The sequence below is a fragment of the Phasianus colchicus genome, chromosome 1 (assembly GCF_987193195.1).
Source record: "Phasianus colchicus chromosome 1, bPhaCol1.hap1.1, whole genome shotgun sequence".
Lineage (NCBI taxonomy): Eukaryota > Metazoa > Chordata > Aves > Galliformes > Phasianidae > Phasianus > Phasianus colchicus.
In genome coordinates this window covers 48,252,868-48,267,933 of record NC_143436.1, presented here as the reverse complement: position 1 = coordinate 48,267,933, position 15,066 = coordinate 48,252,868, and the positions used below count along the sequence as shown (strand labels likewise).

The 15,066-nt window shown below is 39.1% G+C and overlaps 1 protein-coding gene across 5 annotated transcripts in view; it reads right to left on the bottom strand.

Annotated features, from left to right (window-relative positions):
• Positions 1-4: 4 nt before the first annotated feature.
• Positions 5-15,066, bottom strand: part of ANO4 (anoctamin 4) — a 172,170-nt gene continuing 157,108 nt past the window's right edge. For all 5 annotated transcript variants that reach the window (XM_031600390.2, XM_090140352.1, XM_090140342.1 and 2 more), the window contains exons 23-28: positions 14,226-14,378; positions 12,396-12,543; positions 9,130-9,249; positions 7,205-7,310; positions 3,504-3,699; positions 5-436 (exon numbers count right to left, since the gene is read on the bottom strand). In XM_031600390.2, coding sequence (XP_031456250.1) covers positions 3,508-3,699; positions 7,205-7,310; positions 9,130-9,249; positions 12,396-12,543; positions 14,226-14,378 — 719 coding nt within the window. In that variant the 3' untranslated portion in view covers positions 5-436; positions 3,504-3,507. The remainder of the gene's footprint in view (positions 437-3,503; positions 3,700-7,204; positions 7,311-9,129; positions 9,250-12,395; positions 12,544-14,225; positions 14,379-15,066) is intronic.

Genomic DNA, 15,066 nt, shown 5'->3' with positions numbered 1-15,066 from the left:
CCCTTCAGAAAGATTTAAAATAAAGAACAGATTTGTAAACAGGGTTTCAGTTGTAGTATTTGGTGGCTTGAACACAGATGGTGCTCTATACCTAGGCTTTTACTTTTGTCAAAGTATCCAGGGTGCTCATTTACATTTATTATTCTAAGGTTTGTAAAACCAATGTGGGACAGAATGCAAAAATTGTAGCAAACAGGCTGAAAAACAGTCCCAGTATACAATTTTTTCCTTGGTTTTAAAAACTGGTGTGTAACTGCTCATGAAGTACATGCTTGCTGTCAAGAGTGGTCTATAGAGATCAATCCTATGCTGATTGCAAGATGATTTCACTGTAAATCCTTTGATGTGTGTTGTCCTGCTTGCTATGGCAAATGTCTGTGGCATGCACTGAGGTTGCATTTTTTCTCTTTCCTTTGAAGGTAGTGCTCTTGTGGAGCTGGAATAAATAAACAACATAAAGGGCCGTCACCTGGAGTTTTAAACAAAACCCATCCATCATCAGATCAGAAAGAATGGAATGGCATAAATTTTCTATCTACAGACTGTTTTAAATTCTATGTATTACTGTTAGTCTATTGTATGTGATACATTTTCCTAAATAATGGAGCAAATAAAAAGGGGGTTGTCTTTCCTGAGTGTTCTGCTATAAAGCTTTAAAGGACTAAAGGGAAATCTATTCTGCAGAACAGCAGGACTGAAATGTCAGTGCATTGACTGGTCAACATTAAGTGACAGAAATGTACTCAGGATCTGCCACGGAGGTCAGAGTCCCTTTTGGCATCACACTCAGCACAAGCCTGGTAAACAGCAGCTCATATGCTCAGTTTGGACAGAACAGGACATAACTTCTAGCTATGAAATGTCATGAAAATTCATTGCAGTGTACCTACATTGAAAACTTGTACCAAATGCAATTATTTTGTATTGTGTTTTTGCTGCACTGTATTAGTTTTGACACACTATATTGTTGTGATTCCTCCAGGATGGAAGTCAGCTTAAATTCTACTCAATATCAATTCAGTTCTGGGAACTGCAGGATTTTGTAAAGATTCACAACTCATATGGGTGAGACTGATATTACGTATGACTCACAACTTATTTTACTACCTAGCAAACAATTTCTAAACTAGCCATTTGTGAGTTTTTGTTAGAGATGTAAAACAGAGGGCATGCAGCCTAATCCAGTTGCTCATGTGAATTTGGTCTGAGTGTTATTTTCCACAGTGATCCTGCCTGAGAGTATCCAGATTGCAAGTGTAATACAGACCCATAAGTGGTGAATGGTAAATACTAGCCCATTTGACATGTGTGTACAAAAGAATGAATGACGTTGTTGCCTATCTCCTCCTATTTACTGAGACAGAACATTCCCATTTCTTCACTGCCCACATAGGCTGTGTCCACAGCAGCTGCGAGATGAAGCAAAGATGAACAAACAAGTTCACTTGCTTATTAGGCAGGAATACATCCCAGAACCATTAGTTGTGTTCCTCATTCCTTTTGGAAGCAAGTCAATAGAGAACAGATTCATCCTGAAACTCCTATTGCCTCATAGGAACTCCAGGCTTGGGTCACGAGCACCTGATAGTGGAAGCCATTTATCCTCTCTGTGCAGGAAGATGGATTAGTACTAGAGGAATTCCTTAAAGAAAGGAAGCAAAATGTAGGCTGGCAGTGGCTACCAAGATCAGGATGCAAACATTTTCTTCCACCAAACCATACTGCTTTTTATCAAAACTTTCCTCCTCATAGAAATAGCACAGTTCTACCTTGCAGCGGAACAAAGTTAACAGATCTAATTTGGCAATATGTGGTCTTGGTAAAGGTAGTCCTGATGTTTACTGGAGTTGGAGGAATCCATACAAAGGATCTTGCACTGTGTGATTTGTCCAATACTGCTTCTATTGAATGGTTTCTAGAAGAACTTGTAGAAACAGTGTGCTGAATTTTCCTCACTGTCAAATGCCTTTAAACTAACAAGGTCATTATTCATTAATAGCTCTGAGAAAAGCATGCTGTTTTTGAAGCTACAGATACTTGGAAAAGTGCTAAGTGAATTGATGAGCTTCAGTATTTTGCATGTAGCTGTATCTTTACCAAGACATCTGGTTCCTTGCAGTCTACTTAAAGTCTGAGCTTTTGAACTTCCTTCTTCATGTTGTGGTTGATTATGCTACTGCACGTTCTGCAAGAATTGCAGTATTATCACTTTGAGGCAAGAGGCAGTGGAGCTTTCACAACGCTCAGCATTTTGATTCATGTTGCTCTGTCCAGTAATTCTGCAGTCATCAGAGTTACAACTCTACTATTCTGGACTAATGACCTGCAAACTTTCTAATTTCTTAATGCTAAGCAATTTGCAAAAGGATATAGTCAGTGGTCCATTTTGGCCAAATCTAATTCTACAGCCTATGTAGAACTGCTGTGCACAAAGGATTTCAAGCTATTTCATACTACAGCCTAGTTGTTTTCTCCCAGTGCAGACAACAGAAGGAATAAAAGAGAAGTTATAAGATCAGAGATTATGGATGATCGTGTTCTCTTGCTCTGTTGAATTTGTTCATCCATTGTTTGTTTGTTTGTTTTTGCTTTGTTATTGTTGATTTACTTAAGACACAGACAGTCTTCTGTTATGTATATCATATATTCTCATTCTTGATGAGGCCTTGATGTGGCCTTGCAATACAAGCATACAAGCAATTTTGGATGAGGTGTCCTAGCTTGATTTGTTTACTTCAGAGACCAGACAGACCCATAGCTGAAAAGGCACTGTTCAGATCTTTAAAATGTTACTAATCTTTCACAATAATGTGTCCAAATTAATGACCCTACAGTTAAGACACCTCTGGGCACATTTAGGTTCTTGCCTATCCGCCAAAACTTCTGCATGTGTAAATTTTCAGCACTGTTAAAGCATTTGATTGGACTCATGTTCAAAAATCTCCTCACAGATACTAAGGTATTGTTCAAGTTATGGAAGCAATCCCCATATGTTAACTTAACTCATGGTAGATGCTAACTTCCACCACTTATCCCACCATGGGAGAGGGCATCGTTGCCACGCACGTTCTGCATGTGCTGACTATACATGTGGACATGTACTGTCATGTTGCTAATGAGCAGTCACTGGTTATGAAGTAGCTGCTCAGCCATGATGAGGAGCCATGAGATCACTAGGTTCTGTAAAGCACTGTAAGATATATAGCTGCTCTGAAGTTCACGGCCTTGAATTTAAGCCATGCCTGGAAATAGTGTGGAGACTTACGCATTGGTCTGTGCTGCTCATGCCAAAATTAGCTCTGGAGAAGACTAAGCCTTGTAAGACCCCAAATTTGAAAAGACTTAGCACAGCATTCACCATTTTAAATATGGGTACACATGTGCTGAGTGCACACAACACTGACTGTTCCTCTTTCACTGTGCTCTCTACTGCAGAAAACCAGGATTTTTTTTTTTTTTAATAAAAAGAATTCCTATCTTCTTTTAAGCAGTTTCTTCCTCACCCCATCATGGCCATTCATTGTGATAAGATTTTCCATTCTTCTTTCTTTCCTTCCTTTCTTTCTGCAGACGTTCTAATTCCGCTTCATACATCATTTCCTGAATCAGGTATTTTTCTCTCCTCATTCGATCTCTCAGATCCTTTGGAAGATCTGGGATTAAGTAGGAAATCAGGTGCTTTATGCAAAAGACAAGGTGCTGCAAAAAGAAGAAATGGTTGAAGAATGAAAACAACTGGAAGAAAATAAGTTATTTCCATACCTTCTGAAATCCCTTTCCTTCTAAAGATGCTGCGTTAGAACTGAATTATTACTAAATTACTAAAGTATTACTAAATCTGAAGAAACCAAATTGTGAAGATTTCCCCAACAAAAAACTAAAGGGCAGTGGACTGTGGATTTCAGCAAAGGTCAAGAGTAGCTGGGTCCAAACAAAGCCTTGGGAGTGTTGTATGACCTGTGTGTTCAAACCCCTGAGGTCATGCTTTGCAGTAGGGTTGTCTGGGCAGGGACTGTTAATAGTGGATTGCTCCATAGGAGGAAGATCAAGTAGTATCATATTTTCCTGTCGCTGGAAATTTCTTGCATCAGTATTGGAAACTAACTCACCTATGCAAAACAAAACATTTTTTTTTCTAATCTGCATTTTTAATCCAACACCATCTTGTCATTTACTAAGCATAAGGTGCTCCTTCGTCATTTATGTTTTAGACAAGCCCCAGCAAAGCTGACTGTGATGGGGGAGGACTGCTCAATTGTCTTCTTTCATTTGACTGAAGATGGTGCAAGGAGATTTATACACTACACCTGAGAGGAGATCCTCAGAAATAAAAATCCCTCATCTCAGCAAAAACACAGATTCTAAAGTAAAGTTACTTCTCCAATTCTAAAGTAAAGGTACTTCTCCAATCAGAATCTTTCCTTTTAAACCCACTGAAAAATATATAACATTTTCCCATGTATTCTTCCCTTATGAGAAAATAGAAAAACAACCCGCAATAACCATAATTACTGTGTGTCTGCCTAATCTAAAAAAAAAAAAAAAAAAAAAAAAAAAAAGAAAGAAAGAAACAACAACGAAAAACTAAAAAGCTTCTTCAGCTTTTGCACACAGCACTGCCACTGAACTCTCAGTTTAACCCAGACAAATACTTTCTTTTACACTGATAGGAAGTACTTTTGTTTTGTTTGGCCAACATAGCCAAACATCACTGCATCCACTTCCTCATTGCCAAAAGGGTGTCTGAGCTGAGGTGGAAGGTTACTTGATTTGTGAAAAAAACTGCCTTGAATCTCCTAGAGAGACCTTTTACTGTAACTGCTCTGGCAACAATAATATATCTGGTAGTATTTTCCGTAGTGAAAAACAGGTATAGTTTCTGCTGAAGTTACTTTTATAATTTCATTTAGATAATTAAGGAAGCATTTTGCAGTGCAAATAAACAGACTGGTCTTTGCTGAGAGAGGCACTGGTGAGCCAACTTATAGCTTTGGTTGGGGCAAAGCAAAGTCAGTTCTCTTATGAAAGCATCAGCCAGATCTGAAAAGCTGTTCCACAACAGACTGTGTATTTAGCTGGGCACTGAGACTTCTGCAAGACTTATAAGTTTCACTGTAGTTACTTTTGTCCTTATTCCATGCTGCCTTTACACATAACAGCTGAGGCAGGAAGAGACTTCTGGGTCTGTTTGGTCCCACCCTCTGGCTCATGTAGAAACACCCAGAGCAGGATGCCCAGGACCATGTCCATGTGGCTTTTTGAAGATCTCCAAAGACATATATACCAAGTGTCCAGTGTCTAAAAGTCAGGCTCTCTTTGGTATTAAACCTCCTTAGGCTGACCTGCCAGAGCTGTTCTTGTAGTTCATTTTTGGAGAGGGATTCCCTGGCTTTCAGCACTGAAAGCTCAGGGAGCAAAGACAAGATGCACCGGTGAGGCCTCCCCTCAAGTACTTTTTGGGCACCTCAGTACAGAAAGGACATTAAGGTGCTGGAGCAGGTCCAAAGAAGGGCAACAAGGCTTGTGAAGGGCTTGGAGAATATGCCCTAATGAGGAGGGAGAAGGAACTGGGGATGTTCAGTCTGGGGAAAAGGAGGCTGAGGGGAGACCTTATTGCTCTCTTCCAATACCTGAAAGGTGCTTACAGCAAGAGTGGGGTTGGTCTCTTCTCACTGGTGACAGGTGACAGGACGAGGGGAAGTGGCTTCAAGTTGCGCCAGGGAAGGTTTAGGTTGGATATCAGGAAATACTTCTTTACATAAAGGGTTGTTAAGCACTGGAATAGGCTCCCCAGGGAAGTGGTTGAGTCACCATCCCTGGATGTGTTTAAAAACCGTTTGGATGTGGTGCTCAGGGACATGATTTAGTGGAGGGTGATTAGAGTTAGGGTAGTATGGTTAGGTCATGGTTGGACTTGATGATCTTTAAGTCTTTTCCAACCTGAGTGATTCTATGATTCTATGATTCTATGAAGCCCACTATGTTGCTATCAGATCTTTCTTTCCCCTGATGTTTTCCTGAATGTGGCAGAAATCACGGAGGAGCCAGACTGAACTTCCATTAGTTAGAGTAGTATGAGGCAAGAAGAGATGTCAGCCTGTGATGCCATATTGCCCTTCATCTGGGAAGGGCTGAAAACTACAATTGCGGAATTCTCTGCAGAACTTGAACTTCTGCTGACAAGACAGCCCTAGGCAAGAAATAATCTAGACAATGTTTCCCCTTCACTTTTCTTCTAACTCGAAAGCTTGAATGTTCAGTGATGTAAAGAGGTGCTTTGAGAGCTCAATACAGAATGAATTTCCAGAGTAACATGAGTCAGAAATGTAGTTTGTGCTCCTGAACAGTATGCCAATAATTTGTGGTGATTACAGCTTCCGTATCTGGAGGCCCTGTTGCTATGATTTCAGAGAAGTGGACTGAGGAAAGAGTGGTCATTTTTATTGTTTATTCCCTGTTTAGCTTCTTCTCAGTGTAAAAGGCATTGGAACTGCTCATGCTGTAGAGATGCTGAACACCTGGTTTCTGGCTTAATGAAATTCAGACCTTATGAGCTGCATCACAGCTTACTTGTCTACCCTCTTCTCTCTGTTTTTCAAAATCAGCATAAGAATAGCAGTCAGATGAAGCTGAGTTTTCTCTGGTTTGTTTTAAAGATTTCTGAGATACTGACAGTAAGCACTAATATTATGAACTTTGCCAAAGACACTGAGCCTCTTTTAGCATCACCAGCTTTGTGATGCTAATGGAGATGAATGGTATTTAAAATAGAGAAAAAAAAGCAAAATGTGTAAATAATGTGCAACTTAAGCTATCTCCATTTTTCAGTTGTTCAGATTTCATCCTTTCTAATCATGTTCCCTCTCCCCTTACTCACTAACTAGTTTGCATACAGCTTTCAGCCTAAACAGAGTGCTAATATCAAAACTTAGAAAGTAAGTAAAAACAGCATTTCTTTCCCCTCTTTTCCTGTCACTGTTACAGCTTTTAAATTGCAGTAACAAACTCCTGTTTGTTAAAATATAAATACCTGTTACCATTCAGGAAATGGGAGAATATAAAGCACAATACAAATAGCAGAAACTAACACGAAAAGCTTGTCAGCTGGCATCATGGAACAGCTCAATGAATAAGCTTCAAGAGGAAATTGGTTTTGTTTTGGTGTTTTTGCTATATAGACTTTTCCACTGGAATGGTCACTGACCTCAAATACAATAATGAAAGCCAGCCGTGCTGCTAGGACATGCCAGAACTGCAGCGTGTAGCCATAGGGCACTGGGGAGTGAGGAGGGTCTCGGTAGTCCCTGTACCTGAAAGACAAGTGGAATACTGCAGTTAGTAAGCTCCTACTCTTCTGCCCATGAGGAAGACAAAACCCAAACCCATCTGCTCTCGATCAATGCGTTTTCTGCAAATACAGAGCATGTCAGGTGCTCAGCACTAGCACTTGTGGCTTCTTTAGGTGCCCTGTAGGCACCTTCTCAGAATGCAGAGTGGGGTAGGATGCTACTGGAGGGGTGCCTTCTTCTCTACCACAACTTGTTTTAAAATCATAAATATCTCCAGTTTTGTCAGCCTGACAACCCTCGTCTACGTTCTAGATGAGCAGAAGTTAACTGAGTATGGCCACTGGCTTTTGTTCAGACACACTGCCTTCTTGGAAAAGTGCCTACACTACAGCAGGATGCAGTATTTCCTTACCTCACTATCAATAGGTGGTTTACGCTGCAATTAAAGTGACGGATGTTTTAGCAGGATCCTGATGTGTTATGTAGCTGATAAACTCAGCCAAAGAAAGTAAGAGGCTCACTTTCTTTCAAGGGTAAATATACATAATAGTTCAGTGTACCTCCAAGAAGAGATTTAACTTCTAGAGATTTATGGCACCAATTTTAATAGAATGGAGTGGAATATTGAGGTGACAACTCAATGCATTTATTGATGGGGTTTCTACCACCAGCTTTAAGTAGCAGCAACATTATACATGATTCTATGGAAGAAAGGAATTAAAGGGGGGGAAGAAACTGGTCAGAATCCATAAACATTATTAAAAGGTACCATGGCAAACTACATGGAATGAAGTATTATAAAAGCAGCTCTGCTCTCCAGAAAACTTTATCTATGGAGTCAACATTGGGATGCTTTTTCTGTAAAATAAGTTTCAACAGAGAACATGACTTCAATATCAGTTATGTAAATAAAAACAGTAATCAACTTACAATGCTATACCAGAACTGGTTATTGCTAATAAAAATGCCACAATATCACAAGGTATCGGTGACTTTTGCTATATTCCAGAATATCTTTTTTCTTGAAAGACTAATGACATTAAATTATATTTTTCTACAGTGAAAAATACTGGGGTACCTGTATCTATAGCCACCAGGACTCATGCTGGTAAACTAGTATTGCCACAGACAAATGGCAACAGTATGTGTCATTTGATGTTCTTCCCTGGCACTCTATTTAAGATTTTGATTCTCTGTATCATTACAATTAATCACTTGCAAGTCTCTCATCAAGCCTAGTGTCAGACTGCTATTCCCAATCTGCTGGCTAATGACAAAGATACAAAGATGATTAACTGCTCATTTTATTCTGATTCAAAGCAGAAGCATATGATGATTACTAATAGTTACACCTGCAAGCAATGACATAAACATGTTAACTATTCAGCTGTTAGTTTCATAAAGGTAGCTGAGGACAGGCTCTGTTTATGTCAGACAGACTTGTGAAATAACTGAATGCGGTCACTTCTATGCACACCTAAACTGACTTCCGTGTGTAAGGGTGATGAGAAAATCTGATTAAGATTTCATCTCAATGACATAATCAGTCACTCATCATTGACCCTTTGATACCATATTCCTCCACGATGACTGCATGTGATTCAAGCCATAACACCATACAAATTCTGTAGTTGGAGCACCTGCCAGCTTCTCTTGTATCTAAGGAAGCAATCATGCAGATAACAACCAAGAACTACCACAAGTGTGTTCTCAAGTAGCACCTTTTTTTTTTCCATTAATGTTTTTCAAGTTTTGAAAACTAGTTCCAACCCCAAATTTTCCAGGATGTTTCTCCCTTGAAGTGCTTTAAAGCAAAGAAGTGTTTTGATCAGATACTTACCTGCAATATTTCAATGGTGAACCAGAGAATTCACTTCCATTTGATGTAGGCTCTGAACGGTTTTCAAAGTCCGACACCAGAAATACTGATAAACTGGCATTAACATAGCCAACCATACACCTAGAGGGGAAAAATTCCTTTAGTCAGGACACAGCTAGATTCTTCTATTAACTGCTCTACCCAGAAGGAAGTTCTCTGGGTTTCATGAAATTTGCAGTTTAACTGCGATGCTTAGTAACGTTTTGAAGGGATACAGAGGCAATATAAAAGAAGTACTGACATAGATCAGTGAATAATGGTAGATTTTTATGGGAGAAGAAATGGTGAGGACTGGGACTAGTTACCTCTGAAAAGTAGATAGGTAGGGAAAATAGTGAGTGGCACCAGGGAGATAATTAGAATACTCCCACTGTCACTGTCATGTTACAAACACAAAGGAACATTAAATTAAAATGGAAAGGCAATACACCTAAAACAGCTATGGGCAATAAGACTTTTTTTTTTTTTTTTTTTACAAAATGTTCAGTTAATTGGATAAATTTGGTATTAGAAGTTCGCAGATTGGTTGAGTGTTGGGAGGGTTAGGCAGAGTTTGGAGAACACTGAGGAACAGAATGTACATTGCACAGTAAAGGGCTGTGGGAGTCACAAGAAAGCTCAAATTTGGTATTAATCATGTTGAGGATAGGGAACATGCATTGTGCTTTTCACTCAAACATGGGTAGGTATTGGCACACCAAGAAAGCATTCATTCTCTAACTAACTGAGAAGAAAAGACTTCAGCTAGCAAAACCTGCAGTAACCAACCACATCACCATCAGGGCCATCTGTTTTCAGTGTTTCAAAGCTAAAACCAAGAGACCATTGACAGAATTACATGAGGCTGCCAGATTTTCAGTCAGGAAGAAGGAAGGACTGAACCAACCTATCTTCATTCTCCTAACATAATGCTGAACTGAGCTTAAGAGAAAGATATTTAAACATATTTTGTAGTGCATCAAGAGGTCAAGTATAAATTTAGCCACCCACAAAACTGTTCTGCATGGTATACCGTGTACTGTCTTTAAGAATAAGGACCTAAAAGATGAGTATAATTTTTGCATAGTTAATTCTTTCAAAAAGCTGTTATCGATGAACAAATTTAGCTACCATAAGGATAGCTTCTAAATGCCCTGACTGGTACGGTTTTGCCAGGCAGTTCTGACCCACAGGGATGTCTGAGGCGACAAGGGAAAGCAACTCTCACCTTCACTGAACTAAATCTGTTATAATACTGCTCTGATTTCAAGAACAATTCTACTGTTATTTAGACAAGAATCTGAAATGAGGAACTCGAGGTCAGACAACTGAGGTGTGAAAATTGCTTTTAAAAGAATATTTGAAAATCAATTTTGTCCTGCCAAGAACTGCTGCAGGAAGCCAACAGTCTTTGTGATATACTTACATCTTTAAAAACCCTCTTTGGCTTAATCTGTTGGACTATTATAATTAAATTTCAGCATTACCAAACCAGAAAGCTTAAATCTGTAATTATTTCAAGTTGTTTTGCCAGAGGTTCAGAAAGCATTATATGGTTTTCTTCACAGTAAGAGCTGATTATTTTTTAACTAAGGATTTTAAAATATTTGAGAAATTACATTTAAGAACCATGTTTTGATTCAAGATCTTCATGTTGATTAGATTTGGAACTTAACGCAATCTCAATATTTTTCTAGTATTGCTGGTGTGTTATATGGATTTAATACCTACAGATGTTTTGGGAAAGAAAAAGAGAATCTCTCTCATGTAAGGTAGTCAGTAGCAGGTATTCTTCACGCCTTAATTTAATTTGAGAAAATTAAATATTCCTGTGGATTTTTAATAGCTTCCATCTTTTCTAACAGCAGTTACGAATAGCAGTATCCAGAATTATGACATATATAGTTTTTATCCAATTTGGCTGCTCCACAGGATTAATATCGAATGATTTCATCTGAGAAATTCATCCAGAAAAGCAGCAAAGTTATGAAAATGCTGTACAAGAGGTTTGTAAGAAGTGCATCTTCAGTGAGCCAAGGTACTTCCCCTGTTCGGAACTAGTTTTAAAACCAGTGAGTCATATTTGATTACAGAAATCAAATTTCTAAGAGCATTTTTTTTCCCATGCATATTGGCTCTAAGAAAATCAGTCGCAAGGAAAACTGCTGACAGTGCCTCAGTGTCCTATGGATCTTCATCACAGCACAAGCAGAGGCGTAGGCTCAGCAAACACTGGCAGCAGACCAAACACCTTACCAGCAAAAAGATTTTAACTCCTCATGAAAATAAATGGAACAGTCCTGCAGGCACCTGTTAAAATGCCAATCTAGTAGTAGAACAGCAAGTTAGCAGCATTGCTAATCAGGAACTGCCCCCATCAGCTGCCCTTCTTCCATCAGTAGGATTAGACAGTATTGGCAAACACAAGATAGCAAAAAAAGCACCAACAGAAGAATCCACTTGCTATAGCAAGGAAGAAAAATCAATCTGCCATATGTCCGACAGCAGAACATAAGCCTTGTAATTCTCTCTCCGGTTAAGCTTATGTTTCTCTGAACTGCAGGCTCTTACTAATGGAGCTGCCAGGAGATCATTTGCAGACTGTGTCCATTTGTGTTCAGCTGGATTCAGCGACCTTCCCCCAGTCCAACAGCCGAGATTTTACAAGTTTGGTGTAGCAGCTAGACTCATACTTAATGTAATCTCAGTGTTTACCAACACTGCAAGAAAATCCACTTAGGAAGCGGGGTTTCAGTTCACAAATGTCTCCCGAAAGATGTAACCAAAGGATTCTAGTTTTAGATGAAAAACAAATTACTTTGCTCTGTAAGGATGCCTTGATTTATCAGTTGGGAATTGCTTCCTCCTGTGAGACGCTGCTTTTTGGAACAATGCATGCTGAATACAGGAAATGCAGCTTAATGAATAAATATAAAATTCTGATTAAATCTTTAACTGATAAATATGTGCATAGCTTCAGAATAAAAAGAGGTCTATACCCATGTACACCAGGAAATGCGGTTTGTGAAGCATACTGTTACACAAGCCAAATTTCTGCCACGTTTTTCTTGAGTTAGCCTCATAGATTACAGTCAGTCAGCAACCTGCTCTATCTGTGGCTGAAGTCTGTTGCCTAAGCACAAGCGATAAATTTGGGTTAGTGGAATTGGTACATATGCAGACAGAACTGCTGTCTATTCAAGCAATATGATTTTCATGCACAACTTTCCTCCTAAAGAAAAGCTTACTTTTGCCCAGCTTCTCCTTGTCCTGCACAAGGTCCATATTTGTAAGCATAAACAAGTCGAGGGATGAAATCTGATGTCACGGCAATAACAAATGCATTTGTGATAACAGAAAGAATTCCAATGCCTTCCAGAATCCCATACCATATTCCTGTATGATAAGGAAAATGCGTTATCTCCAGAAAAAATCAAGGACCAAAAGATTTCAAATACTGCATACTTTGAAGCAATTGTCCCACCACTCAAAAATTATATAGTTTCTATCAGAGACACTGACTAAAAATCATTTTCTTATTGAGCAGCAAGACCTCAGTAGACCAGATTTATGTTCTCACTGGGTGGCTTTATGTTCCCAGTGGATGGCTTCATCTTAGTGAAGCCAGCAGAAATGCTCATGAAACTTTGGCTCCATCAAATACCACGGTCATGTCAGTTTTAAGAAATGTGGTGAGCCTCCTTGCCTATTGTGGCTCTTTGAGGAGAGCCAGCCAGGGCAGCTATGGGTATATTTAATCCATGATCTGCATGCCACAGAGGTCTGGTATGAGCCTTGTGTATGGCTGGTCAGTATGTATCTCTCTACATCAAAATCTTCCTGCCATGCTAATGCTATACAATGGCACATGGCCCCTACACATCACCTGGACTTCTGGGCCCAGTTTTAACTGCCTGAAAGATCCTGTGGTACAGACACACAGCAATTCTGATGATGAGGATCATCACTGAGAAATACATATAAGGCAGGTTAGACATAATTGTTGATTTTAATGAGATATCACACTATCCCTAAAAACTTCACTGAATAGAGACCAACTGCAATTCATTTTGAGAAATCATACCTGAATCTGCCTGAATACAAAAAAAAAAAAAACAACACTGTTTTCCAATTCTTTTATTACTGAAATTATATAACTGTCTCCTCACAGGTTCACACTGTTCACACACAAGGCTTTACTCAGGTACATGGAGAGCATTCTAAGGGCAGAAAGTCTGGGATTCTGCTATTTCATGTTGAGGCCTATGCTTTTTTGCAGTGCAGACAGGCAGCAAGGTGTCCTGTTTACCTTTCCAAGGCACCAGGAATTCAGCACTGGACAAATAAGTTTGTTTTGTAGCATCCTCCTTAAAGGTGTTTTGCTTTGGCATAGTACAAGGATGGAGGTGTTTTATAATCAGTTCAGAAAACTCTTGCAGCAGTGTGTGGCCAAGTAACCTCAAAGTTATGTGAACCCTATGTTTAGCAATGCAGTCTTTCCTCATTAACAGTAAATTGTTTCTTGGAACCTAGACCCATCCTATCTCATGCACCAGGGACATAGCCACTGAGTCATAGGGGATGTTGTTTTTGGCCAAGCAGATAGAAAACACGGAGGACTCTTAATGAATGGTGGCTGCTTTAATTTCATTTTGATGTTTCTGCAGCTCTCTCTGGTTATTATATTCAAACTGAGCAGCAGTGTTCACAGTGTGTATGCTGCAAGAAAAACCCATAGAGGACACTGGCCACTTCATTAAAACATAGAATCATTAAAACATAGAATCATAGAATATCCTGAGCTGGAAGGACCCACAAGCATCACGGAGTCCAACTTCAGGACATCTGGACACCTTGGCTGTTAAGTCACTCAGAAAATCCTTAAAACATTTTTTTTTCCCCAGTATAGACTTTTAATTACATAAACAGACTGGCATCAGATGTTTGAGGCTTTTTGTGCATTGTCAGATTGTGTGTTGCTAATGCAGAGGATGACTGAAAATTCCTTCACCCACTCTTACTTGAGGTGGTCAATATTTTGTCCTAAAAATAACACACACACGTAACAAAGCACTCACCTATATCTTTGGCTCTTGACGCTAAAGGTCTTCTCCATTGGGTGACAAATTTGTATGCATCAAGCCTAATTTCAATAATATTGTTAAGTAAGGCCAGAAGTGGTGCCAATGGAAAAGCTGCCACAAAAATGGTTGTGAATCCAAACTGAAGAACTAGGAAAGAAAGCGAAAGGTCACAGTGTATCTTTTGAGCTCTAATTCTAAAGGCTAAGAGGGTGAAGTATCTCACATATAAACATCTCTTACTATGCTGTACCATACAATAGTCTAGTGACTTTTGTACAAAACTTCCTTGCCGAAAGTTCAGGGTGAGAATGATCAGAAGAAATGCATGCATTCATCCCTGAGATGAAGTGCAACATCTAGAATTTTTAGCTGGCAAAAGAAATTTGAAGATAGACAAGCCTTTTTTTTTTTTTTTTTTTTTTTTTAAGAAATTGACATTTTTACTGCAGCATCAATTAGGACATCTGAATACTTGCAAAGATTACAGCATAATGTATTGGTGGGCTGCTGTCTGAGACTTTATGTAAGTTTCTAGAGCTAAGTCTTCAGATTCCTAAATTTTGCATTACTTTGAAAAGAAGTGTGAGAGAGAAAAGAGAAAAAACAAACAAACAAAAAAACCCCAAACATTCAAGATGTACACAGTTCAGTCACACAGGGCACAAGTTTTTGTTCATTGACATTTGTTACAACAGTTATCCTCCTCTGCAATGCCACTGACAGGCAGTAAATGAAGGTAATTTTAGACAAACAAGCTGTTCCACATAGTTTTAAATAAAAACTCAAGGGAACTTCCTTGAGCACAAATCAGCAAAGAATTTCAGAAACATAAACA